We start from the raw sequence: 27,367 nt of genomic DNA, 5'->3' as shown, positions 1-27,367 counted from the left end.
GCAGAGTGCAAACTAATCATCAGAGCACTCTCTGTTCATTAAAGCTCTCTTGGACCCAATATTATACTAAATTTTCTCAAATGAATAAGTACTCTGTGACCCCAGAGCAACCGACCACCTGATGCACATCTGTGGCCACTTGGGTTGTGTATTATGTTTGTGCCTCACGACTATTTGAATATGGCCAAAGGTAATGGCGAGGTGGCGTTTGCAGACACATAGAGTCTTGTCAATAAATACTGTGTGGACCAACCATCTGTGCTCAGTTGTCCGCTCCTTAGTTAAGTGCTATTTACACCTGTGTTTGTCTGCGTCGTACACTGAAGCTGATTCATGGAAACGCTTCTTTTTTTTTTTTAAAGCACAGTCAATAATTTTGTCAATCACTGTGGCCACTTAGCTCCTTGAAGCTGATTTTCAGCACTACACTCTTTTTTTCTTTCTTTTTTTTTACCAGCAGGTGGCATTGTTGTCCTTTCCAGTTGCATAAAAACAGCATGGACCTGGTAATTAATGCATTTTAAACTTCCATGATGTGGTGATTGTTGCATGTGTGTTCTAACAAATCGCCGTTTTGGTCTAAAAGTGATCTAATAGTTGGTGTATTCTGATGCAAAGTAGAAAAGTAAAAGTAAAATGTAATATAAGGTCACTTATTAGTTAATTAATTTTCCCCTCCTCAAACTTAAAGGTGCATTATGTAATAAATCTAAAGTAACTGGCCATAAAATCCTCCTAATATGTCACAGAGACTCAGGAATAATGTTCATATAACAAACTGAACTCACCAACAACAGTATAGACAAAATATTTGCATTAAAAAAAACATTTTGCAGACTGCAAATCATGTTTATGTTTTGAAATCATGTTTTGGCATGTGGCGCCACCTACCGCCGTCTATCAGTTATTGCAGTCGGTAGAGTCTCAGCTGCCGAGCAACCACGGGTTGCCAGGTACGTCAGAAAACGAAACCTAAAAGACCTCGGTATTTTGAATTTGAATGTAGTCACCGTTTTTGGCCACATTCTTACATATGGCACCTTTTAAGGCGCCATATGTAAGAATGTGGCCAAAAACGGTAACGTCACTCAAATTCAAAATTGTGGTCGCTCGGCAGCTAAGACTCTACTGACTGGTAGACGGCGGTATATGGCGCCACATGGCAAAACATGATTTCAAAACATAAACATGATTTGAGGTCCGCAAAATATTTTTTTTTTAATGGAAATATTTTGTTGTTGTTGGTGAGTTCAGTTTGTTATATGAACATTATTCCTGAGTCTCTGTGACATTATTAGGAGGATTTGACGGCCAGTTGCTTTAGATTTATTACATAATGCACCTTTAAAATTAATTGATTTGATTAAACAAACATGTAAATGCTATACATGACTCTTTTGCCACTACACTACACTATGTAGTAGATAGCTCTACAAACATAACACAGTCATTAAAACAGGTTTTGGTAACACACATTCACCATTAACTAGGCGCTTACTAACACGCATATAAGTTGCATACTAGCCCTTTATTAGTAAAGTATTAACGCCTTATTTAGGAAAAATCTTAATTCATGTCGTAGAATAAAGTTATGTGGAATAAGATGTTAATACATGCTTAATAATGACTAATAAAGGGCTAGTATGCGACTTATATATGTGTTCCTTAATATAAAGTGTTACCCAGGTTTTTAATAGGTAGGAAAATGAAAGTGTTAGTGGGTTACATTACTTCTCCTGCCAGTTTAACTCCTGATGATGTGTTTCTCCTTGGTGCTGTGACCCGACTGGGAAAGACGGAGGTGTCATTAAACACTTAAACACAGAGCCATGATATTTGTTCGGTTATTTTTTAACTCTGGTGTTAAATCAGTGCCGATTGCTTTTCTTTTTTAAACCACATCAGTCAAAATGTGTTTTTCACTTTCGTGAACGCGAAACACTGCAGGGCGACTGTCGCATAGTACTTCTCGACATTGTGTTGTCGCTTGTTGATTTCGGGTTGGGCTGTGGTTTTAATATGAGGAAACGCAGCCAGATTCACCAGTTTTTGTTTTTTTTTTAACTCCAGGAAGTCGTTGTGTCGTTCGTTTGCCGCGGCTGACTGCGTGGAATATGCAGATGAAGGTAAACAGGATTAGTCGTTTCCCTGTCGACTGAGCTGCTTAACCGTGTGTGTGATTCATCGTTCGCACACACACCGCGTCCAACTCATCGTTCCCCAGTTTTAATAAATACAGCTGTGTGGGAACTGTAAAAGCAGCGTTATGTAATATTAACATAATAATGTGTAATTTGTATGACTGTAACGCACTGAAGCAAGTGCTAATGCAGACCTTCGAGGGGCCCACGGTGACCCCGCAGGCCTTCTGTAGCCATGACATGGATGGCATAGTAATATCAGTCTATGTGCAATAAGCAAATTATTTAGTGAAAGCTGTGAATGCATTTTCCTTTCTGCTGCTCTTCCTTCTCTTGCACCCACACACCCCCCTCATACAGTTGCATTATTGATAAGAGGCGGTGGAACTTCAGTAATATGCTGACTCTCCTGTGTTTCCAGTTACCGGATGTTTTTTTTTTCCCACGTATTGTTTTTATTTTGTGTCTTCACATGATCCCCAATGGACTGCAGTTTACGCTACTGTTCAAAAGTTTGGGGTCACTTAGAAATGACTTTATTTTTGAAGGAAAAGCAATTTTTTTTTTTTAAATGAATATAACATTAAAGGTACAATATGTAGTATTTATGGGTTTATATAACCCAAAATCCACTTTTTTTATACATATTATGTGCTCCTGCATTGTCTAGTCGCTGTATAATAGTTTTTGTTTCATTTTCGTAGTGTTCAAAAAGTCATTTAAAATAACATGACCGCGGACCGCGGTTGCATAGCCACTGTTAGCAGCGAGACGCCATGTTTCTACCGGAGCCTGTAAGGACAAACGCGAGAGAACAAAACAAGCGTCTCTTTACTTGTAGCGGAAGTCCCGCCTCCACTCTCTCCGTCTGCTACGGCCGCGGTAGCTCGCCCTCTCCCTCACCTCACGAACCTCATCTGCTGACACGGAGAAAGACGACGAGGACGACATTTGACCAGCTGCGGATACCGTAGCGCTCGGGGAAGGGAGGGGGTGAGCAGAGCAGCAGGTCTTTGTTGTAAATTTCAGCCTCTCCTCTAGATGGCACTATAAACTACTTATTTCCCCTTTAAATGAATCAGAAATGCACTCTATACATTGTTAATGTGGTAAACGACTATTCTGGCTGCAAACGTCTGGTTTTTAATGGAATATGTACATAGGTGTATAGAGGCCCATTACCAGTGTTCTAATGGTACATTGTGTTTGCTAATCGCGTTAGAAGGCTATTGGATGATTAGAAAACCCTTGTGCGATGATGTTAGCACAGCTGAAATCCGTTTTTGCTGGTTATAAAAATCGTTATTTCTAATCATGTCAATGTCTTGACTATATTTTCTATTCATTTCGCAACTCTTTTGATGAATAAAAGTTTGAGTTTTAATGGAAAATCTCCAAAAATTGCATAGGTGACCCCAAACTTTTGAACCGTAGTGTAAATGCAACACGATTCAGGGAAAGCAAAGACAACTCTGACAACTTTTATCACGCTTTGGTCACTTATTTTGCCACTTTTTCCCAGCACATAAATGATAGAAATATGTTGATCTTTTCCCCTAGTTTTTCCCCTTCATCCTCCAGCCTAAAAAAGATACACACATGCATACGTCGCATTCAGAGGCGGAGTAGCCCGCTTGACATGACTCATTCATGTGTGATAGATATGCACGACAAGCAAACACACCTGTCTTGTCTGGTGGAGAGCTCTAATGTTAGCACCTCGAGTAGCAGACACAGCTGTCTCTTTTCTACATTCCGGTTCGTATTCTGCCCGCCTTGGCGGCACAAAGTAGTTCTGCAGCGATGACTTTTCATTCATGTGCGATAAACTAATCTTACAAAATTAGAGATAGACCAATATGGTTTTTTTTCAGGGGCCAATACAGATTATTAGTCGTAAAGTAGCCCCGATAACCAATATTTGGAGCCGATATTCATTTGCAGTAAATATTGGCTTCAAGGTCTTAGACAATAGGCATATTTGTTTTAAAATGAGTGCTGAGCGTTAACGGCACCAACGTTAACGCATGACGAGGAAAAGACGCGCGTGACGTCATGTTTGCTTGCCTCCCGATTGTTAGAAATGAGTCTCTAAAGTAACACTAAACGTATATTATTATGTAGCGCTGCTCTTATCGTTTAATAAACAGACCGCTCCAGTTCGACTGCAGGCGCGCTAACGGTGCTAACGGAGCTAACTGGTAAACGGTGCCTTTACTCCGGTGTCGCGGCGCGTAAACATGACGCGCACTCAGTCGTCATGGAAACGCATCATGCGTTCACCTCCCTAAAGTTTACAACAGTAAATGAAGTTTTCCAAAAGTCCACCATAACTGAAATGCTATTTTATCTTTCACTTATCTTTGATTTAAGTTCAAACAAAAAGTGCAGGGTGTTCCCAGGGTCACCAGCATATCGTATAAAGTTGACTGATTTTTTTTTTATTATTTTTTTTTTTATTTATTTATTTATAATTATTATTATTATTATTTTTATTTTTTTTTACAGTTTACTGAAATTTAAAATAAATAAAATCTTAGCTCTTATAGGCTGTCAGAAAAAAAAAAAAGAATGTTCTTCACAAACCAACCCTCCTATAACCTGAATATTGTTTTTTTTAAATGGCTGGCTACAACTATTACACCCTTATTTACTGTGGTCCAATCAATTATTTTTATTTGAGTCACGTGATGACACTCTTTCCAAATCATTGTCATGCTTTGGATAGTTTTAGGTTACTGTGGCAGCTCTGAGAGACACAAGGCTGCACAAGTCCCACCCATGGAGGAATTACTACTCCCATAACAACCCCTCCCACTTGAGACACCTCCAGGCTGCAGCTTGGCTAAAATGACGAGTCAGAGAGAGAGAGAGAGAGAGAGAGAGAGAGAGAGAGAGAGGAGGTGGGTCATTTAACTCGAGGAGAGGAGGGCACAGTTGTAAGTGAGACGGAGGTAGGGGAGGGAAGGTAAATAAAGGAATGTGGGAGAGATAAGATCCTATTTCCACCAGTCGGGGAGTAAACGCACAGGGATTTTCAAAGCGAGAGAAGCACAGTGAGCAAGAAATATCGGGAGTGGAGTGCATGTCTGGATTAGGAGAGAGAGAGGGGAGATCACGTGCTGATCTGGCAAGAAAGATACAATGCACAAGTGAGAGAGTGAGTGAGGGAGAGCAGAGGAAATAACCACCTCCTGTCAAACCGAGAGTGAGCAGCAGCAGCAGCAGCAACAGCAGCAGCAGCAGCGTGGAGTATAGTGCCGGACGGAGGGGTTTAATCTGACTGCTGCACCACGCTGAGGAGAGGAAGCCTCCGTTGGATCACAACAGCAGAGGGCACCAGGTGGCCCAGAGGGGTGTGCCTGTGTGTGTGTGTGTGTGCATGTGTTGTGTACACATGTAGGGTGAATGAGGAAAGAGCCAAGACCATGAGTATCATTCTTAAGCCACGTTCACGCTCAACCAGCTCCCTGAAGAACACGGAGGGAATATGGTAAATGGATGAGAAACTTTCTCCTGTTGGCAACCTTTCCATATTAATCCTGTCATGTGTGTGTGTGTGTGTGTGTGTGTGTGTGTGTGTTTTGCTCTATTGTTCTCCATCTGCCTGCTTGTTGCTTTCTGAAAAGCTTTTTCCCTCACCAGATTTGTCCCAGGTTCTTTCTTTTCATCCTGAGTCCCTGCTGGTTTGATCTGCTCTATTTCCTCTCAGCCTTTCAGCCGAATGCTCACGTATGCGTCTTCTTGTGCGGTTAAAGCCCTCGGTTCACTTGCATAATCACCGTTAGACCCTGTCGATATATATGACAATCTTACTGTTTATATGAAAAAAAAAAAAATAAATCTTGTTTGGCAGAGGTATGGTCAGAGCCACCGTGTCCCTGACCTCGGTGACTCAATAACAACACGCACTTGTGTGTGTGCCGTCGTTTTTTTTTCTTGTTAAACTGCAAAGGCGTAATTCAACGAGGAATGCGCTTGTGTGACACAGTCTCCTGTATTCACATGGCTCCAGATTATTGCAGGATTCAAGATGAAGTGCCAGGGGCGCACAACTCAGGCTGGCCTCCCCTCATGTCTCCTCCCCCCCCTCGTGTCTCAACTTGTCCTTGCCTGTTATCACTATTTTCCTACAGGAGGTAGGGGGGCAAAAATACTTCCTGATACCTTTAACATTCAAAGTTAAAGGTGCAGTATGTAATAAATCTAAAGCAACTGGCTGTAAAATCCTCCTAATATGTCACAGAGACTCAGGAATAATGTTCATATAACAAACTGAACTCACCAACAACAACAGTACAGACAAAATATTTGCATTAAAAAAATATTTTGCAGACTGCAAATCATGTTTTGGCATGTGGCGCCACCTACCGCCGTCTACCAATCATTGCAGTCAGTAGAGTCTCAGCTGCAGAGCAACCACGGGTTGCCAGTTACGTCAGAAAACGAAACCTAAAAGGTTACCTTGGTATTTTGAATTTGAATGTAGTAACCGTTTTTTTGGCCACATTCTTACATATGGCACCTTTATACCTAGAACACCATTGCTGGGTGGTTTTCACCCAAGCAAATACATATATGTAATTTTCATGAAAACCAAGTTTTCATCTTCATTCTTTTATTTTTCTTAGAAATGTTTTGTTCCCAAATTCCTAATTTTCCAGTCATTTTGGAGCATTTTTATATGGTCCCCTCGTGATGCTTTTCTTTCATTTTGTTAGACATGACACAGTTTAAAATAAAAGAACACTACTCAAATTTGTCACGTATTGTCATGTTCTGATATATTCTGATGACAAGTACTTTTTATTTGGTGTATTTATTATCTCGGCGTTAGTGTTGTGTGTTTTTAATTTGAGCGACAGTGTTCTAGGGGTTAATATTTACATCTGTTCGATTAGCGCGCTTCAAAGGGATCGGAACAACCCCGGACAGATACACGGTGTCCGCGGTGAGGAACCTCCCTGTGGGGTTCACAGTGTTCTCACGTGGTTGTCGTTTTCATTATTCTGCTCCGCGTCGTCGTCATCATCCATAGTGTGAAACGAGGACATATTAATTAGTCCTCTAAGGGTTCGCCGTTCCCTCCGATGACGGACAGTGTGTGTGTGACTCGTCTCGTGGTAAAGCTGCAGAATCTGGCAGCGCACTGTTGGTTCTTGCATGAGCCATGTTTTTGAATGGCGACCAAAAAAAAAAAAAAAAAAAAAAAAAGCAGCGCTCAGCTGGACTAAGTGTACCGCCTTGTCCATCTGTCCTGCCCGCGCGTCTCTTCTGTCACTCACCACAAGTCTCATCAAGGACTTTTCTTTTTGCGCTCGTTCTCACAAACATTGCTTTGTCTGGTCCTCATTGTTATCTCTGTGTAACTGTTGATGTCACACAGAAAAAAAAAAAAAAAAAAAACAGCAGCAGCCCTGAGTTGTATGTGATAATGCAGCTGTATGTGTCTGTGCTGTTATCTCCTGCCTTTGTGAAGCTACTGCACATTCAAATAAGAACTGCACACATAGGACTGGATAGGATTTAATTCACAATATCTTTTTCTCCAATAATAATATCACGTCTGGGTTTTCTCCCCAAAAACATGCAGCATGGGGATTGGGTAAATTGGACAGATGGTCTGGCGATCTGTCCAGGAGTGTACCCGCCTTTCACCCTATGTCAGCTGAGATTGGATGGATTAATATAACAAAGGTTTTATATATATACAGTATATTGAATATCATGTTATTGCATTATGCAAACACACTTTGAGGTGATTTTTTCCCCTGATTTGCAACGCTTTCGGACCACATTTAACGGAAAAATTCGGAAAACTCATTTGCGTGAGTGGTGATTACGGTAATGTCACAGATGCTGTTGCAGGAAGCCAGCAACTAGGTCTATTAGTCACCAGAGAGGAGTGCATAGTTTCGGTTTTTTGGCCTGTTTTTTTTTACATTGAGACAAAAACTCAAACAAATGTTACTTAAAAGGGACACTGCGTAGTATTTATGGGTTTATATGACCCAAAATCCACTTTTCTATCCATATTATGTGCTCCTGCATTGTCTAGTCGCTGTATAATAGTTTTTGTTTCATTTTCGTAGTGTCACGTAAAATAACATGGTCGCGGGCCGCTGTTGCATTGCCACGCGTATTTTACAGCGATATACAAAAGACTACACTTATACATCTGAATAAATACTAGAACCTCATCTGCTGACACGGAGAAAGACGTCGAGGACAACATTTGACCGGCTGAGGATACCGTAGCGCTCAGGGAAGGGAGGGGGGTGAGCAGAGGAGCAGTTCTTTGTTGTAAATGTCAGCCTCTCCTCTAGATGGCACTATAAACTACTTACTTGACCTTTTAAATAATTATGTTTCAAACTGTTCATATTTTAAATTTAACACGCAAAATCTGGTGCTCATAAACAGCTACAGTGTAAATTGCAGTAAATTGTAAATACCTGCCAGTTATTCAGGAAACATGGGCAAAAGCACTTGGTTACAGGACATTTTCTGGCCCTTTTAGGCTTAAAATAAGGGGGGGAAAAAGTCCAGAAGAACATTTTGAGGCTTAGGTGTTAAAGGGTTAAGTGGTTCCCATGTTCCTTTAGGAGCTAAACTTAATCTTCAACACATTTCTTATAGGATTTCTTATATTAAGTATATTTGAAAAATATGTCATATTGTCATAACATTTTTGGCTGTGTGTTTGTGCACCTGTATGTGTATGTGTGCTCATGCATATGAGATGTCTGTATACTTAAGACAGTGACGTAGTCTTCCCCAGGCTGATCACACTCAGACCGATCCCACGCCCCTCATCCGTCTTTGTGTGCGGAGTTTTTTTTGCGTATCCCTCGGTAAATATTGCTTGACTTTTGGAAAGGATGGAGAGTGTGTGTGTGTATGTGTGTGTGGGGGGGGGGGTCTGATGTTTGTTGTGAAATACTCTCTGCTCCACACACCTATTGTCGTCATGTGATGCTGTGATGCTCTGAGATGAAGCGTTAGAGAAGTGAGGAATGTTTCACTTAGAATTAAAGAGTGTTTGCATCTGGTTTTTGTCGGTTCTCAGCTGTGGTTTTTCAGACAGGCAGTGGAATCTTGAAGGTTGTGTTGTCTGGTCGTCTCACAGGGCCACTTTTTTTATTTTTTTTTACTACTTTTATAGTCACGCAGAGCCAAGAGAATGAATAGGATTGAAAACAGGTACATAGTTAAGTGGACTTTTGTGTGTGTGTGTGTGTGTGTGTGTGTGTGTATATATGCGAACAGAACTGGTTTGCTTTGCCTTTTAAAGCATGTGATTTGAAACGTTGCTACGTTGTTGGCCAGAGTGAACTCTTTTGTATGCGTCTTTTGATTGAATGAGTTTCCTGAATGCTGGAGTGACGACAGGCACCAAAGCAAATGTCACGAGGCACGACAAAAGTCAATGGTTCGTGTTGCAAAAACCTTGCAGGGCAAGAAAGAGGGAAAACTGTGACAATAATAATGCACAATGCGTTATAAAGTACTATAACTTCATGTTTGAAAAGTGCAGCTTTCTGCTTAGCCAAGTTGTTTATATGTATGTGCAAATGTGTGAGTGACAAAGAAAGAATGCGTCTTTGTTATCAGTGAATGTTGAGTCACTTATCTGCGTGGCCTCACTGTCCTGTGGGTGTTGGCCTCTTCACAACCAGGTTTTTTTTTTTTTTTTTTTTTCCTTTCCTCTTACCCATGCTTTCACGTCAACAGGAGTCAACAGAATATTGTTCTGACCTGCTGACACAGAGGGTGAGAGCTGTGTGAGAGGAGGTTGAGTTCATGAACACCAGCGTGATCCATCAAGGGGTTATTTTTATTTACATTTTTGGCCAGAATATTAATAATTTAATTGACATGCGTGTACTTCATGTGTATCAAGCCAGACAAAAAAGAAAATGAGCACTTATCATACACTATATATATATATACTGTGTATATATATATATATATATATATTTGTGTGTGTATGTATATACATATAGGTATATATATGTGTATGTATATACATATATGTATATATATGTGTATGTATATACATATATGTATATATATGTGTATGTATATACATATATGTATATATATGTGTATGTATATACACATATGTATATATATGTGTATGTATATACACATATATATGTGTATGTATATACGTGTATGTATATACATGTGTATGTGTATATACATATGTATATATATATGTGTATGTGTATGTGTATATACATATGTATATATATATGTGTATGTGTATGTATATACATGTGTATATATATGTGTATGTATATACATGTGTATATATATGTATATATATGTGTATGTATATGTATGTATATGTATATACATATATATATATGTGTGTATATATGTATGTATATGTATATGTATATACATATATATATGTGTGTATATATTTATGTGTATGTATGTATGTATGTATATATAGCGTGCATACATTTTCAGATTCAGGCTTCTTTAGATGAATGTGATACAGTTTTTTAATATATTGGTGTAAGTATCAAAATAAAAGTACTTTCAACCAAACACTGCTGTTTAATACTTTTATATTTCAAACATGTAAAACCTGTTAACGTTGCCCACATCACAAATATACTGTATATATAAAACCAGGTACAATATAAATCAATGCTTATTCCACATAGTGTATATAGATCTGTAAGCAGTTACAGGTATCAGATGACATAACGTCTTCCCGTGTTTTTCATGCTTATCAGTGGTGATTTGTTGGATTTTAACATCCTTGGCTTGACAACACATTGTGTTTAGTCAGCATAGAGGAGAAATCAATTAGTCACAGGATTAATCATTTTCTTCAGACAGCACTTTACTTTGACAGTTTTTTAAACATTTATCCTTATTTTATTTTTTTTTAATCTCATTAGCCGGGGACACCACTTTTACGTAATACCTACACAGCCATGCAAGCAGGTGACGCAAGAAGTCAAACGTTGACCAATGAGGGTGTGTGTGTGTGTGTGTGTGTGTGTGTGTGTGTGCGTGCCTGAGACCTCTCTTAACTCATGCACATATTTGTTCAGGATCACGTACGGACACTCCCACACAGGGGGGAGCACAAACGTCACAGTCACTATTTAAATTTAAATACACAAACACACACATTCATGTACAGCATTCCTTGTAAGGGCATTTGCAAGGTTTCTTGAATGCATGTTAAAGCAGCTCCTCTATGCTGCAACACGCTGTCGATCCCACAGAAGTGAATCCTGTGAGATTAACCATTTATACTCCGTGTCCGACTCGAACCTCAAGCATCAACATAGCAACCATTAAAAGAGGTCATTGACTTCCGCCGAGGAGGAGGTATATATTTTTGCCGGAGTTTGTTTGTCTGTCTGTCTGTTAGTTGGCAACATAAGTCGAAAAGTCAAAGACGGATTTGGATGACCTTTTCAGGAAATGTCCGCAATGGGACCAGGACCAAGTGATTCAATTTTGTCATCCAGAAATGCCATCACTGGTTACAACACTCGCTGTCTGACCCAGGCGCGCCGGCAGGGTGTATTTTGTAGGCACTGAGCTGCCTTGGCGGTCTCGGAGGTCTGCGCTCTCCGAGTGCTTTTCTAGTTTTTAATTGTGCTTGATCCAAAAGAGCCTGAAACACAAGTAGATTTCATGGCAATGGGATGTAAGGACCACTAAATGTAAGTCGTCCCATTGATGGGGAATATTATCCACTCTCACTCTCGCACCTACGGTCAATTTATCTAATCCCCAAATCTGCATGGTTTTGAACTGTGGGAGGAAACCAGAGAAACCCCAGAGAAAACCCACGCACACACGGGGAGAACATGCAAACTCCATGCAGAAAGGCCCTTGTTCCGACCGGGGTATCGAACCCGGGTCCTCATGCTGCAAAGGCAAGAGTAGAATATTCATATCTTCTTTACATAAAAGCAGAGGACTTCTCAACAGCATTTATTTTGATAGAAATGGCCATTCTTAATCTACAACTATCACATCTAAACGGCCCTAACACTAAAGCCAAGTCTTAACCTTGCAAAACGGTTTACTCACTCACACACACAGACAAGCCTCTTCTTGTCCGTCCTCTGCTGCCTGCCCTCCCCTCTGTGTCCTCCTCTGCAGCTTTCTAAAATAGAGTGTCATCTAGCCTCTGTCTGCTCTGACAAACGGCTCTGTTCTCATCTGCACTTCTCCACAGATGTTTGGAAAGACTTTTGTAAATCTTTCCCCCCAGTCTCATTCCAATTTTTAAAGCGCTTGGACGTTGACAAAAGCATTTTTGACGCAAATCCAATAGCTTTTCTTCGCCTCTTGGAAGCGAGCTTTACATATTACATCTGGTATTGTTGGACGTATTTCTCTGAACTCTGCACTGAGTGCTGCAACCCGAGCCTCACTAACTAACTAACTAACTAACTAACTAACTAACCAACCATCAGCTGATTATTTATCAAAGACTTCTTTCTCCAGAACTTCTAACAGCTCGGTTACATCGAGTCTCGTCTACTCCTGGAGTGTGTATAAATGCTCGAGTGACCTAGGGCAGAAAATGAATGAGTCATTGATTTATGTCATTTGTGTGTGTGTGTGCGTGCGTGTGTGTGTGTGAGTGAGTAAACAGAGCCAGAGGTGATGGAAATTCAAAGCAATGAAGACCAAAGAGCTGTGTGTGTGCAGCAGCGTCCTCAGCGCCCTGAGCTTTATAGCGTATGTGACCCCTGTCGTGTCCTACAGTTCAAAGTCACAGCCTCCGTTCTTAATCAGCGTCCGGTGACATTACAACCGAGTTGCTTGTGTGGGGAAACAGCGCTGCTGTGTTACAGCGCGCTTGGACATTTTCAACCTAGAAATAGTCCTCTCCCCCTCCCCCCCCGCTCCGTAAGAATGAACCCCTCCTCTTGTGGGAAACTATGTCCAGCACACATGCAGGGAATTCCTCTTGTCCACTAACAGCCTCCGGCTAATGCAGCTTAAACCCCCCCCATGCCTTTTCTTTCAAGGCACTTTTTTATTACTTTTATCTTCCTTCATCTCTATTGGGGTTATTTCTGTCTTCAGACATCAGAGATATTGAGCTTTGATTACAACAAAGATCAGATATCAGTCAGCCAGCATGTTATTGTTGTGTTTTTTGCACATGCTTGTCGCCGAGTGAAACACGTGGGTTAAACACTAAATGCATGCAATTTCTGACGAATAATGGAAGGTCAAGGCAACTATTTATTGAACTGTATGGTCCACAACTCACAAAACTGCAGCATATAGCTTTACAGACTAAAAAACAACAAACATCAGGGTTCATTGCATTGGGGAAGGCGTGACGACAACGATAAACAAAGCAGTTTTTATTGCCGAATTCAAGTAGGTTTAGACGCTTTTTGTATTATTACAGTACACAATGATTGTGATTTTGAGCAAAATTGACAAGTAGAATTGGCTTAGAAATTTCAAATCTATTCTTAAATCAGGGTTCGAGCACAAGGTGCGTCGTTCGGGGGAAAAAGCATGGACAATTGGAAGTGGGAGGGGCAAATAACTGCTCCGCCCCACAAAAGAGGTTAGCCAGAACATTGTTTTTTTAACGTACACGCACAAAACTTGGTGCGCGCGTTTATTAGGTCATGACGGTCGAAAAAATCTAGTGAAGACCTATGCTCTAAAACGAACAGGGAAGCCGCCATCTTGGATTGAACGTTCACTAATTTGCGTTTTTTGGCGAGTTTGCACCAGTGCTACAAAATCTATCTCGATCTTCTTATTTTCTTGGTTGATCTAAATGATTTGATGATTTCAAGCTAACAATAACAGGCTTGAGTGTAAACTCTACAATGTGTTTCTCTAGTAGTTAAGAGGACGGAACAGGTGGTGGTGTGTTTTTGGATGACGAACAAAAAGTTGCGCACATTTTTAGAAGCAGCGGTCTGAAAAAAGCAAATATGTGTTTCCCTGCTATTTGTTTTTTTTGGACAATAATTCCCTTTTTTTTTTTCTGGAGTTAACAGTGTTGTGTTGGATGAATACAGGCCTATTGTCTCGGGCCTCTTATGTGATGCTGGATTTGCCTCCCCGCTTAATGGAAATCCACTTGCGGGGTTTATTAAATCTCACAACATAGTTATAAGGGTGTGACATATTTCCCTTGCTTCTGTGTCACTCCCACTAAGGGCATGTCTCTGCGGTGGCACCGACTGTACACGTGAACATATGCACACGCAATCACACTGTGTGAGCCTGTGTTATGTGTCGCAGGTAATGCTGAGCGTCGGTGTAGGTCCCCTGTGACGTCAGAGCGGGTGTGATAATGAATCACTTGTTAAACATACGCTCTCTGTATTATGTTTCAGCACTCGCACCAGCCTCCCTGTATCTGCCTCGTACGCAAATATGATGCGCGTGCCGACGCACGTCTATTAGTACACAAACTCGGCAGCAGATCAAACCAAACTGTGCCTGTTATGACGACTTATAAGTCAGTTTGTTTGAGGCTGATCTGCAGCATACGAGTTGATTGTGGCTTGTGTACGAGTGTGTGCGTGCACACGTGTGAAGACGAAACTGGGTGAACGTAACGTTTGTTTTTTCTGAGAGCTGCTCAGAGGACAAGGACAATACGATTGCCCTTTCCTCAGACATCGAGCAGACGGTCAGACTATCTCATTCCACATCTGAAGCTCACACTCACTTAGGTCCTGTGTAAGTGAGTCTCTGAGAGACATAGCTTAGCGATTAGCCGTGTTATTTGTAGTGGAAAATATGATTGGCATGTGCTGTGCAGGCTCTGTTATTTGTGCACTGTTGAAATTGATGGGAGAAGTAAATGGACCAGAAAATAAATAAATGTATAAAATAAAATAAAAAATATATATATATATATATATGTGTGTGTGTGTGTGTGTAGTTGTGTATATATGTATGTGTATATATGTGTGTGTGTGTAGGTGTGTATATATGTATATGTATATATTTATGGATGTATATGTGTGTATATGTGTATACATATATACATATATGTGTGTGTATGTATATATATATATGTATGTGTGTGTATGTATATACATATACATATGTGTGTGTGTATGTATATATATATATGTATATGTGTGTGTATGTATATGTGTATGTATGTGTGTATATGTGTATGTATATGTGTGTATATGTATGTGTGTATGTATATATATGTATATGTATATATATATGTGTATGCATATACACATATACATATATGTATATGTGTGTATATGTATGTGTGTGTATGTATATATGTGTGTATATGTATATATGTATGTATGTGTGTATATGTGTATGTATATATGTATATACATAATATTTGTATTTATGTATACATATATGTGTGTGTATATGTATGTATATAATATAATATATCTGAAAATATTTAGCATGTACTGTACTGTATATATATCATACACATATTTTTTGTCCGTCTTTTATTATGATCCCAAAACCCAACTACTGTAGTTAATGGTCACACCTCTACTCACCATACCCTACATGTGTTTCACAGACTGCACTGTAGAGACATCGTTGACACAGTCTCTAACAGATAAGTGGAATGAGATAGAGAGAGAAGACAATAATAGATCCCATCCATAATACTTGCTTGTAGCTTAGAGGGTGTAAGACTGAGCCAAGGTCTGTGCCAGAGAAAAAAAAACAACAAAAACATAATGACTCCTTCCTTTCTCACACAACAAACCAAACTTGTTAAACACAACATTTATAGTGATAAGTTGATGAGAATGTGAATTACCCTGACAAAAAAAAGAATGCAACCAAAATGGAGAACAAGAAATCGCCTAAGTTGTATAAACATATGCAAAGGTTATCCTGTATTAGTTAAGGTGTAGAATATATAGTGTATTTACGTCATTAGGTTCATGGTGTCAAACGAGGGACGTCACTGTGTGTATTATGTGTCGTGCTGAGGGAATCAACCCCCCCCCCCCCCTGCAACCTCGACCTTAGCATTCACTGTGGGATTGCTTGGGTGCCCTAGCAATGAGGGCGATATCCCAGGTGACGGGCATTAGGCATCATCACCTGGACAAACTTATCGCCCGGGAGAGGAAGCAGCTCGCCTTGACATCAGAGCGGGGAAATGATGTTGTTGCTGTTTCAGAGGAATTACTCGCAGCCCTGCACGCGTTTGTAATAAAGTGTTTAAATAAATCGCGGTTGTGCAGTGACGGCTTCTCAAAGTCTGCTGCTAATCATAATCATCCAATAATTGGGCATGTAATGAGTGACTGGCTGATTATAATTGTAATATTATGCCTGTGAGCATATTTACGTCAGCAGTGCGTGAGTGCTATCTGTTGCCTTTTTGACTGAGGTTATATGTTGTGCACATATGTTGTGTGCGTATAGCCTCAAAATAGACTCATAATAAGTGAATTTCACAGCGTATGAAGCCAACGGAGCCAAACTACAGCAACATACGGAAATGAATGGCGCTGCATTTGGAAAACAAACAACAAAAAACATTAATGAGTATTAAAGCCTCAGAATGTCCGTCCGGACTTTTCTTTTGCTTATTTTAACCATAAAAATGGCCAGAAAATAAGTGATTTTGCAGATTATTCCAGAATAACTTGGCATGTTAAAAGAAAAACAAAAAGTTTTATTGTAGAAAAAATACTGTAGTTGTGCATGAACACCAGCTTAGGGTGGCATTTGTTTGAGGTTTTTGTCTCAATGTCCAAAAACAGGCCAAAAAATGTAAACTATGCATTTTGCATTTTTTCCAACTCTCTCCTCTCTGGTGACAAAGACGCTGATTCGCCGGCTTCCTGCAACAGCGCATGCAAAATTACCGCAAATGAACACACGTTTTTTTTCCGATTATGTGCAAACCGTCACATGATTACGGTAATATGTGTCGTCCGCGATACGCTCAGTGTTAAAGGGTTAAGTCAGCCGATCGCACACGCTGTCGTATATATTTTGTAGGTTCAGCGTAATCGCAAACAAACCTCTTGACGAGAACTTGATCACTACTTCTCAGTATTTAATAAAAATACCGTAGTCTAACCTTATTCTTTTTTGTCTTTCTCTCCGTTCGCAGCTTCGATGTGGACAATGGCACGTCGTCGGGTCGAAGCCCCCTGGACCCGATGGCCAGCCCGGGCTCTGGCCTCATCCTGCAGGCCAATTTTGTCCACAGCCAACGGAGAGAGTCGTTCCTCTACCGCTCTGACAGCGACTATGACCTCTCCCCCAAGTCTATGTCCCGAAACTCCTCCATTGCCAGTGACATGTGAGTGCATGATGTTTTTTTTTTTCTTTTGCTAAAGGGAGACATCCACTGCACATAGAGTAGATGTTATGATGGACGCCTTTAATCCCCCCCCCCCTCGCTCTAGCTGCCCGTGTGGATCCATGTCATGACTGGATGTTTATCACACCAGGTCTTACAGCTGCTTGCTACACTGATTGCTTCGGCCCATGATGGGAAGTGTGCATGACCAACAGCTTCAGTGTCACTACACTTCACCACACATGAGGCGGTCAGTGACATAAGTGTACACGCGCAGTATCGTCGCGTTTTAATGTCTCCATGTCATATTTAAATTCATATTATTCATTTTAAACACCGACTCCCAAAACGTTATAAGAGCACTTTTTTTTTTTTGTATGGTACATACATATATGTACACATTTGTTTCCCACACCATGGTGCATATCCAGTTGCATTAACTGCATACTTAGTGCTACAGGAAATAAAATATTGACGGAAAAAAAAACCCCCAGCTTTTCGATCCATCCTGCGGGAGACGTCAAGACAAATGGACGAAGGGTTGAGAAAACATGTCCCGCAGTAACCTTAGACTTCCTGCTGTGTTTTGCTCTGGAGTATAAAGACCAAGTGAGGCAGTGTGACCCACTCCCACTATCAAGTTACCACGTTAGAGCCGCTATTAAAGGTTTTTTTTTTTTAAAAGTAGTCTGCTTATGATCGAAGGAGGAAGTTTAGCTGTATCTTAGAGGAAAGTCATGTTAAGAAAATATGGGAGTTTGGCAGATGCTCAAAAACAACTTATTTCCAGTCGCTCTCACAGGGAATTATTTTATTTTATTAGGACGATGCACATTCATCAACATGTCAGCAAAAGCATCAACGTAAATATGCCAGAGTTGGCAGATTTGCAACATTTCATCCGTTGTCCAAGAAAAATTATATACATAGACGGACGATACACCAAGACAACTGGACAAAACATGTAGAAATACACAAGACAGAAAAAAAAACAAAGAGGCTACCCATGAGACCCACTCTTTAAGGGTCTTTTTAACCCATTGACGCCGGGAAAGCATTGCCGCATTTGTACCATAGACGCCGGTAAAGCGGATACGTCAATTTTCGGGGGGGTATAAGGGTTCCTCGCGACATTGTTTTGAAATGACTTCGCGCAAACTTGGAGGACTTTGACAGTGGAGAGATTTCTGAATGCAGTGATTTTGAGGAGTTTCGTCTTCGATGCCGACTTCGAACGCGCTGAACAAATTGACTGGGATTTATGGTTAAGACACAATTATGTTTGAAGACGACGAGGTCGGCGATAACGACGATAAATACCGTCGTAATCGACGGAGTGTTTACAACCGCGCACCAGGGGTGACAGTGGATTTACCTGCAGATGCCGCAGCGCTGTAAGCACTATCACCGTCACATGTGAAGCAGACTGTTACAGTCATTACATGCTGTTCTTCTTCTTCACACTCCATCAGGACTAAATCAAGGCACTGACACAAGTTGATATTACTTTATTTTCTTACTGCTTTTTTTAATTGAAATTTATTATTCACTTTAATTTTACATTTTCATATCTAAATAAACTAAAATTCACAGGAAAGCCACAGGTGTGAGCTCTCAAATGCTTTTCGAATAGTGTTCCTATATTTGCTACAGAGGCTGAGAAATCAGTCATTTAGTAGCCATTGAAGCTCAGGTTTTTAGACATTTTTTCCGGGCGCTTCAGGCCTTTAATGGGTTAAAGGTGTTCCAAGGCCTGTGTTCCTCTGATGGACACCACCATTTGCCCAAATTTAGTCCTGCGCCGTTGTACATCACAGTCTCCTCTAGTTAGTGCCCTGGTGTTTGCTCTAGAAGATGTTTTCTTTATGATAAAGTTCCTTCACAGCATCATGTGTTCCGTGTTACAGCACCAGTTCTGAAAGCTGCTCCAAAAAAAAAATGCCGCCTGATGTTTAGAGTGAACATACTATGTGCATAATTGAAAATAATTTGATGCGATGACCCCTTTAACCCCTTTTTTGAGCACACTCTTCACAACTGCATCTAATATTGAAGCCACTTTCTTTGTGTCTTTCAGTCATGGAGACGATATGATTGTAACGCCATTTGCACAGGTAAGGTGCTCTCCTCGTGTTCCTTTCTATCAGTGATGAAGGTATCGAGTCATTCGGTCTTCTCTAACGTCTCTCCTTTCAGGTTCTCGCCAGTTTGAGAACCGTACGGAACAACTTTGGTGCATTAACTAATATCCAGCAAGACAGAGCGTCCAATAAGTAAGTGTCCCCCGTTCCTATTCAACTCAAATGTTCTCCTTTATCACTGTCACATGCTGCACCTGCCCTGTGCTGTGTCAACTCCTCTCAGTCAAGAGTTTGGCTTTGCACCATCGCCATCTGGTGTTCATACTGAGCACTACAACAACAACAGTAGTTTCATCAAAGTGCTGTCCTCCATATAATGTTTTTTTTGTTGTTGTTCTGTTTCAATCATGACAGAAGATCACCCATGTGTAACCCACCACCCATCACCAAGACGACCTTCACAGGTATGTAGATACAAAAAAAAAGGGGGGGACATGACGACTTGTGTGTGTGTGTGTGTGAGTGTGGTAATGGTAGGAGTAACACATTGTGCAGCGTGAAACTGGCATTAAGTCTGCGTGTTGTTAGCATGGGTGACAACGGAGGCGTACTGGACACGGACACAAACCAAGTGAATACGTTGAGCGTAAAAAATGGCGTTTGTTGCAGAGCAGATCAGATCAGTTGAACAAAATGCACGGAGAAGAGAAAACAGGTGAACTAAAACCAGACATTTTCAATGTCAGTAGCTGTTCAGTTCCTATTTAAAGTCTTAGATACAGTACTTTGTAGAACTATAGTTTCCTCCGTACTTATCCATCACCCTAAATATACCAATATAAGACAATAATGGATTGACAGATTGTGTATAGTAATGGCTGATTCTGGACACTGGTGTTACAGGGGGGAGAGAGGCCATGTGAGGTCCCCTATAAATAGATTATTTCACTGTGTTTTGACTCAAGAGCAGAAACCCATTAACACGAGCATTCCTGCACATTGTAAACAGAAGTTAAGACAATGTGTTATCTGCGTGAGAAAGGACACAAATGATCTCTTTTAGGGGGTGTGTCCATATTTTCCCTCCCCAAAACTCCGGTTCATACAAAAAAAACTGATTATACTTTGTCATGATTGTTTGAGAGTAATGACTTTCTGAAGCGGTGACTGCATAATCATGCAGAGGGAGACAATAAATTAATAATAATATAGTGATGAGACGAATTAGAGTGAAGGCATCGGTTAATAAAAGCAGGGTTAGGCTGTGTGGGATTAAAGAAATGGAGAGTTCTGTCTCTATCTGTCTTTTGGAGGGACATGGAGAAACCAACTAATATGAATTAATGCAAGATAAAAGGAACACATAAAAAGTATGAACATTTAAAGGGAACATATTATGCAGAATCAACTTTTTAATAATTTAAATCCTTATATTTTGGCCCTATCAGTCGGCAAAGTGTGAAAAAAGATGACTCACTCATGTTTTTGTGGTCCTCCTCAGTCTAAGTACAGGAGATAAAACACGCAATGTTGACTCCCGTGCTCACTGGGACGTCACAATGCGCTAAATTCCTTGAATTGCTTTGTCCGTAAAACACGCGAGAGTGCAGGCGAGGGCAACAGTATCCAAAAACCAGAAATCCGCAAAAAGTTCTATTCTTGGCTCCACAGTGCAGCACAGAGTTCTACACAAACTTCCAGCCTCAGAGGATTTATCTGTCCAGTGGATACATGTTATATATGACGGCAATGTGCCTGCTAGAGCCTGCAAATAATCACTTTTCCAAATGCTAACTGCTGTTAGCTCCCAGTAGCCTCTGTGGCTGATGTCATTTCCTGTCCCTTAAGTTTTGTTTTACTTTTTTTCTTAAGGTGGACCTAAAGAGATACTACTAAACAGAGCGTTCTGAACAGGGCTGTTTTGTCAGGGTGATTGAACTGCTGTGGTGCTTCATCCTTATGGTATTTTGACCAAAGCATGTCACAGACATGTTCATTAGGACACCAGGGAACTAGGTTAACTTGGAGTAATAGGGTATAATATGTCCCCTTTAAAAAAAAATGACGATGCTATGATGAAATTCAAGCGAGATTATTAAATTCAAAAGTAATTAATGTATCATTCTCTCCTTTCTGCAATGATTCCATTTGTCTTCCTCCTCCTCCTCCTCCTCCTGCTCCTGCTCCTCTCGTCTCTTCAGCCGCTCCACAGTCCGACTGTCGAGCTGCTCCAGTACGTAGTTTGGCTGCAGCCCTGCATCTGTGCAGCAGAGTGGCCTCTCTCCGAGCGCCGGTGTCTGATGTCGCACTAAGCATGAGAAGAATGTCATTGACGTCAGTGCAGCTGCTGTCAGAAAGAGTAGCACCCCAGCCACTGACACCACACTGGGGAGTGAGACGGAGACAGAGAGAGAGAGAGAGAGAGAAGGGGGGGAGGGGGGGGCATGGAGACGGAGAGGGGGAGACAAAAGGGGGGAGGAGGAGGAAGGATGTTCAGAGATCAGTGGAGGAGACGAAGCATGCAGGAGTAAAAGGTGGTGAATGAAGGGAGAGAGGCAGAGATTAGAATGAAGCAACAAAGGATGGGAGGGGGGGGCAAAATAATAAAGGGATGAGCAGAGGTTGAAGGAACTGCATGTATATAATAATAATAATAATAATATAATGTTATTATTCATCTCTATAAATAAATTGTGAAATATTCAGCAGCAGTCTAACTAAACTCTAAACTAAACAGATTTGAGGCTTTCTGAATTGGACTCGTTAAGAAGAAATGGCATCATGTGATTAGATCCATGCATTTTCTCTGTCTGTGTAATTGAATTACGTCGATGATTCACCCGTCCCCGGATCACATATCATTAAAACTGTGTGTTCCCAATTTAGTCACGACATCAATATTAATAATAGGCTTCTGACAAGGTGACATTTTCAGTTTTTCTGACGTAGACTGACTTTGAGGGAGGCGTGTCCGCGAATGAATGAGCAAAAACATGGAGGGTTGACATGTTTGGCATCGTCAACTAGTTGCACTTGTGTGTGTTGTTGTTTTTTTTGCGCTCAGAAACACCAACAAAAAGAAAAGGACATTTAAAAACTGTGGATGAAGTCACGGCGGCTGGGAAGACCGAATTACATGGCTTATAAATGTTGCAGAGCGAGTTTGAAATAAAAGTAGTATTCGTCACACGTGGGGCTTGTACTAGCGTGTGCTAAAAAAGATTATGATTACATGATTATTATTTGTATATCTGGCATTGGTCAGTGCAGGTTTCTCTAAAGCAACTGGCCATAAAATCCTCCTAATATGTCACAGAGACTCAGAAATAATGTTCATATAACAAACTGAACTCACCAACAACAACAATATAGACAAAATATTAGCATAATTTTTTTTTTTTTGCAGACTGCAAATCATGATTATGTTTTGAAATCATGTTTTGGCATGTGGCGCCACCTACCGCCGTATACCAATCATTGCAGTCAGTAGAGTCTCAGCTGCCGAGCAACCACGGGTTGCCAGTTACTTTCAGAAAAAACGAAACCCTAAAAGACCTCGGTATTTTGAATTTGAACGTAGTAACCGTTTTTGGCCACATTCTTACATATGGCGCCTTTAACATTGGCAAATTAAATTGACATTAAGGTTACGTCTGCAACAGTTTAAATGACAGGATGAACATGTCAGGAGAGAAGGATCTGGGCATTTATTATCCTCACAAATGAAATCCACATAAAAGAAAGCAAAGATTACATCTTAACCGATTTACTCGCCATTGCATTTGTTTAACCGTCTCGTCTGAAGAAGACGAACGAGCACGCATGAACGCAGTCGTACAGGGAGCTCACCCAGCCTCTCCTGTATCCATTCCAGTCCACGTCTTGTCACTCTCCCCTTCCTCATCCATAGTGCAGTCCTCTCAGGCTTTAGGTACAGCTTGGGGAGAGCAGCACGTTTGGCTACCAGGGACGCCGAAGCAACAGCAGCCCACCCCCTATACACACAGCATCTATAGGAAATTATTGGCCAACCACACACAGCACCGGACTATACCCTTTGCTTCATGGATACCATGGATATTTTCATTAGCACAGAGGCTAAGAAGACATACTCATGATGTGTTATGGTTAGCATTTTGTCTGGTGTTATGTGTATGCATGTGTGCGTGCGTGCGTGCGTGTGTGTGTGTTGAATATGCCAGGATGCTCTGAACCATCTCATGTTTGCTCTGTGCTGGACAGCACCGACATGGACCCTCACTGGCTCTGAGCCTCTTCTCGCTGGATCCTCGTCTCCTCCACGTCCCCGTCTTCCTTCCTTCCTTCCATCCTTCCTTCCCTCCATCCCCTCCTTTGACAGACATGGGCCTGCTAAGCAGACTGTTGTTCATTCTGCTCCATGACTGGAATTACACGTCTCGAATGAATGATAGAGTTATCCTCGTGCACCAAGATCACTGAAAGCGATACGTGTGCCGTGTGGTGGTGGTGGGGGGGTTGACAGTGAGTGAGTGAGTGTGTTTGTGTCTGTAAGATTTCAGGGGTGTTTTTTTTTTTTGCTCCGTGGTTTTTCCCCTCTGTCTTTCCTGCTGTGGCTTCCATTTATTTGGACACCCAGAACTGACTTTCAGGTGGCTGTTTGCCATCCATCACCTGGCGTCCGTGCTCCCTGGAATTGTGCCTGGAGGAATATTGAATATTGGATAATTTCACTGAGGAAGATTTGCCACATCCGATTAACTTTTGGGGTCAGGATACAGGACAACAGCTGGCCCGGCTGTCCAGTATGAAGAGTCACCCATGTGTCTACTCGGGGTATCCCAGCTTAGCTGTTTGTGGGGTGGGAGACCCCGGGCCTGGACCGTCCACTAGCCCTCTGAAGCGGGCCCTTACTGACCCCTTGCCCTCCTGTCTTGCCCCTGCAGAGGAGGCCTACCAGAAACTGGCCACTGAGACCCTGGAGGAGCTGGACTGGTGCCTGGACCAGCTCGAGACACTGCAGACAAGACACTCCGTCAGTGAGATGGCCTCCAACAAGGTAAGAGAAACGTAAAAAAAAAAAAAAAAAAGTTCACACCAACCTGTAAAGTCAAAGCTTTCATTTTCATGAATTTTGTTCTAAGAGATTTAGACACTGTTATATACTGAACGGTGCAGAAGTTGCAACACAGAATTCAACGCAGTGTTGTTGTTGTTTTTGTGGCAGGTGGGATCAGGATGTGGTGGGAAACTTTATATCATATAAAATACAGTGTTTGTTGCTGGTATCAGAGCTTATTTGTGATTAAATTGGCTGCATATGGCACTGTATTTACACATTGGCTTGTTTTTTTCTTTGATTCAGTGGTGCACAGTTCTCACTGGATTAAAATAAATTCACATTTGCAGGTGCTTTTTTGGAACATCTTTGTGTATAAGGACAGAGTATTATACATTGATATATATATCATATACAGTATTTGTAGTATATACTGTCTATATCTCACAATATCGCGTGCAATCTATACATATGATTTTAGTGTTTGGAGAGAAGCTGCTGTGCTGCTTTGAATGCTGATCAGCTCTGAGCTCTGGTGATGTCACACACTGTGATGTCACGAGAGGGAGGGATGAACCAAGAGGAGAAGGCAGGCAGGGAGGACAGACGGACAATAGAATTGCACAAAAAACGCACGCACTCGCTCGCTGCCGACGTTACGGCGACCTGCGCGCCGCACCTGCCTCGTCCGAATGTGAAAGGACGTAGGAAATAAAAGACCCTCCGCCCCCCGCCCCCCCATCCCCCGTAACACACCCCTGCCCCTCACTATCACCCATACCCCTGCCTCACCCAGGACAGCTATCTCTGGTTGTCATGGCAACAGCCACAGGCCCAACCATCCTCCTATCTCGCAGCAACACACAGTATAGGTAACACAGTCACCACATCTCCCGCACAGCCATTTACTTGACGCGTCTGTTACCTGCAGACTTTCATTTATGGGCATTTAACGCGCACCATAATTCACCAGAAAAAAAAAAAAAAAACATGTCCTTCTTACCCCTGCGAAGCTGCTTTAACAATATCCAGTAATAGTTTAAATTCTGCATGTAAACCTCTGATGATCAGGTGACACACACACATTTGCCCTCATACGAAGGCCGTTTACTATTAATATTGTATTCACACAGCAACTGAGATACATGGTCTATCACTATAACGTCACGTGTGATGAGGAAAGTTGACTCTGCGATTAGTGGACGAGATGTTGGTTGCAGTCTCGTCTTCCTCTGGCTCTGCTTCGGTGTGTCACGTTTGAGTTCGAGGCTTCTTCGTGGTCCGGTCTGAGGTCATTCAGGATTTCAGACACATCGCTTTGCTTACCTTCCACTGCACGTTTTTTTTCGTTTTAGAGTCAAACAGTGTTGTTCGCGTCAAGGTGTCGGATCGCGAGCTTCTCGGCGTCATCGTTTCAGTAGAACTGACGCCTGCTGCGCGACAAGTGATGCGAAACGGGAATATAAATAGTGACATAATTGCATGAATGTACCTGGCCATTCATGAGATGCTTTGAACTGCTTTTACTTTAATCTAGTGCTTGTGAAATGTGGTACATTTTCCCTCTGAATGCTGAAATGATGAATACCAGTAGTAGTAGTAGTAGTAGTAGCATACCTTGTAAAGGACTTTCTTTTTAAGCAAGGACCTTTGACCTTAGGTCATCTCATGGCTCAAATCAATAGACATACAGTGCTGGACCAGTCTTGCTAAAAAAATTCTTCAGCCTTTATTTATTGTCAGCTTGGAGAGAGAGAAAACAAGAGAGGTAGAGCAGCACTGTTGTACTGGGACATGGGATGTTCCTGTTCAGCGACCTTTTGATATAAATGTTATGGTGGCACCATTAAAACCCCTGGATTTTGCCTTTATATCATTTACAATGCCAATTTTCTTGCAAAAGTAGCCTCGTGGAATGAGTTGTTTATTGCATGTGTGGAATCATTGATCTCAGCAGGGGCTCATGATCAGATTTTTAAGTCGTTTGTTTGCTTGTTTTATCTCAGGTCTTAAACATTTCTCGGTTTAAAACCATCAGTTACTAACTTGTGTTCGTCTTACTATTTGCGCATAGCGACGAAATCATTGTTCAGTTGGTCTGTTGGTAACACTTTATATTGAGGAACACATATTCACCATTAACTAGGTGCGTACTAACATAAATAAGCAGCATACTAGCCCTTTAAGCGTGTATTAACACCTTATTCTACCTCTGTTAGGACATTAATTAAGATTTTTTCCCACATAAGGTGTTAATACGTGCTTTGGGGTCACAACACACACTTTTATTCATCAAAAGAGTTGCAAAGTGAATAGAAAATATAGTCAAGACATTGACAAGATTAGAAATAATGATTTTATTCAAAATAATCATTTTGCCCTTTCGTCAAAGAACCAGCAAAACTGTTTTCAGCTGGGCTAACATAATCGCACAAGGGTTTTCTAATCATCCAATAGCCTTCTAACGTGATTAGCAAACACAATGTACCATTAGAACACTGGAAATGGGCCTCTATACACCTCTAATGTACATATTCCATTAAAAACCAGACGTTTGCAGCTAGAATAGTCGTTTACCACATTAACAATGTATAGAGTGTATTTCTGATTCATTTAATGTTATATTCATTGAAAAAATAGTGCTTTTCCTTCAAAAAAAAACAGGGACATTTAATGACGGGTTATCGGTTTGTTTGTTTTCTACACTGTTACTGGCTTCTTTATCATTACTGCCTAGGTGTTAAAATGTTTCCTTCTTCACATTCTGTTTTAAACGGCCAGCAGACTCACGTCCCGCTCATAGGCACAA

At 41.2% G+C, this 27,367-nt stretch overlaps 1 protein-coding gene across 1 annotated transcript in view; it reads left to right on the top strand.

Moving 5' to 3' along the window:
- pde4d (phosphodiesterase 4D, cAMP-specific) overlaps window positions 1-27,367 on the top strand; it is a gene marked incomplete at its 3' end in the record, with an annotated part of 175,752 nt that overhangs the window by 137,922 nt on the left and 10,463 nt on the right. Inside the window, exons 4-8 of the mRNA XM_083905164.1 lie at window positions 17,248-17,439; window positions 19,517-19,553; window positions 19,636-19,712; window positions 19,935-19,984; window positions 24,446-24,558. Of these exons, the coding sequence (XP_083761290.1) occupies window positions 17,248-17,439; window positions 19,517-19,553; window positions 19,636-19,712; window positions 19,935-19,984; window positions 24,446-24,558 (469 nt within the window). The remainder of the gene's footprint in view (window positions 1-17,247; window positions 17,440-19,516; window positions 19,554-19,635; window positions 19,713-19,934; window positions 19,985-24,445; window positions 24,559-27,367) is intronic.

This window comes from Microchirus variegatus (genome assembly GCF_963457635.1).
Source record: "Microchirus variegatus genome assembly, chromosome: 18".
Classification (NCBI taxonomy): Eukaryota; Metazoa; Chordata; class Actinopteri; order Pleuronectiformes; family Soleidae; genus Microchirus; species Microchirus variegatus.
This window is presented reverse-complemented; position numbering and strand designations above follow the sequence as displayed.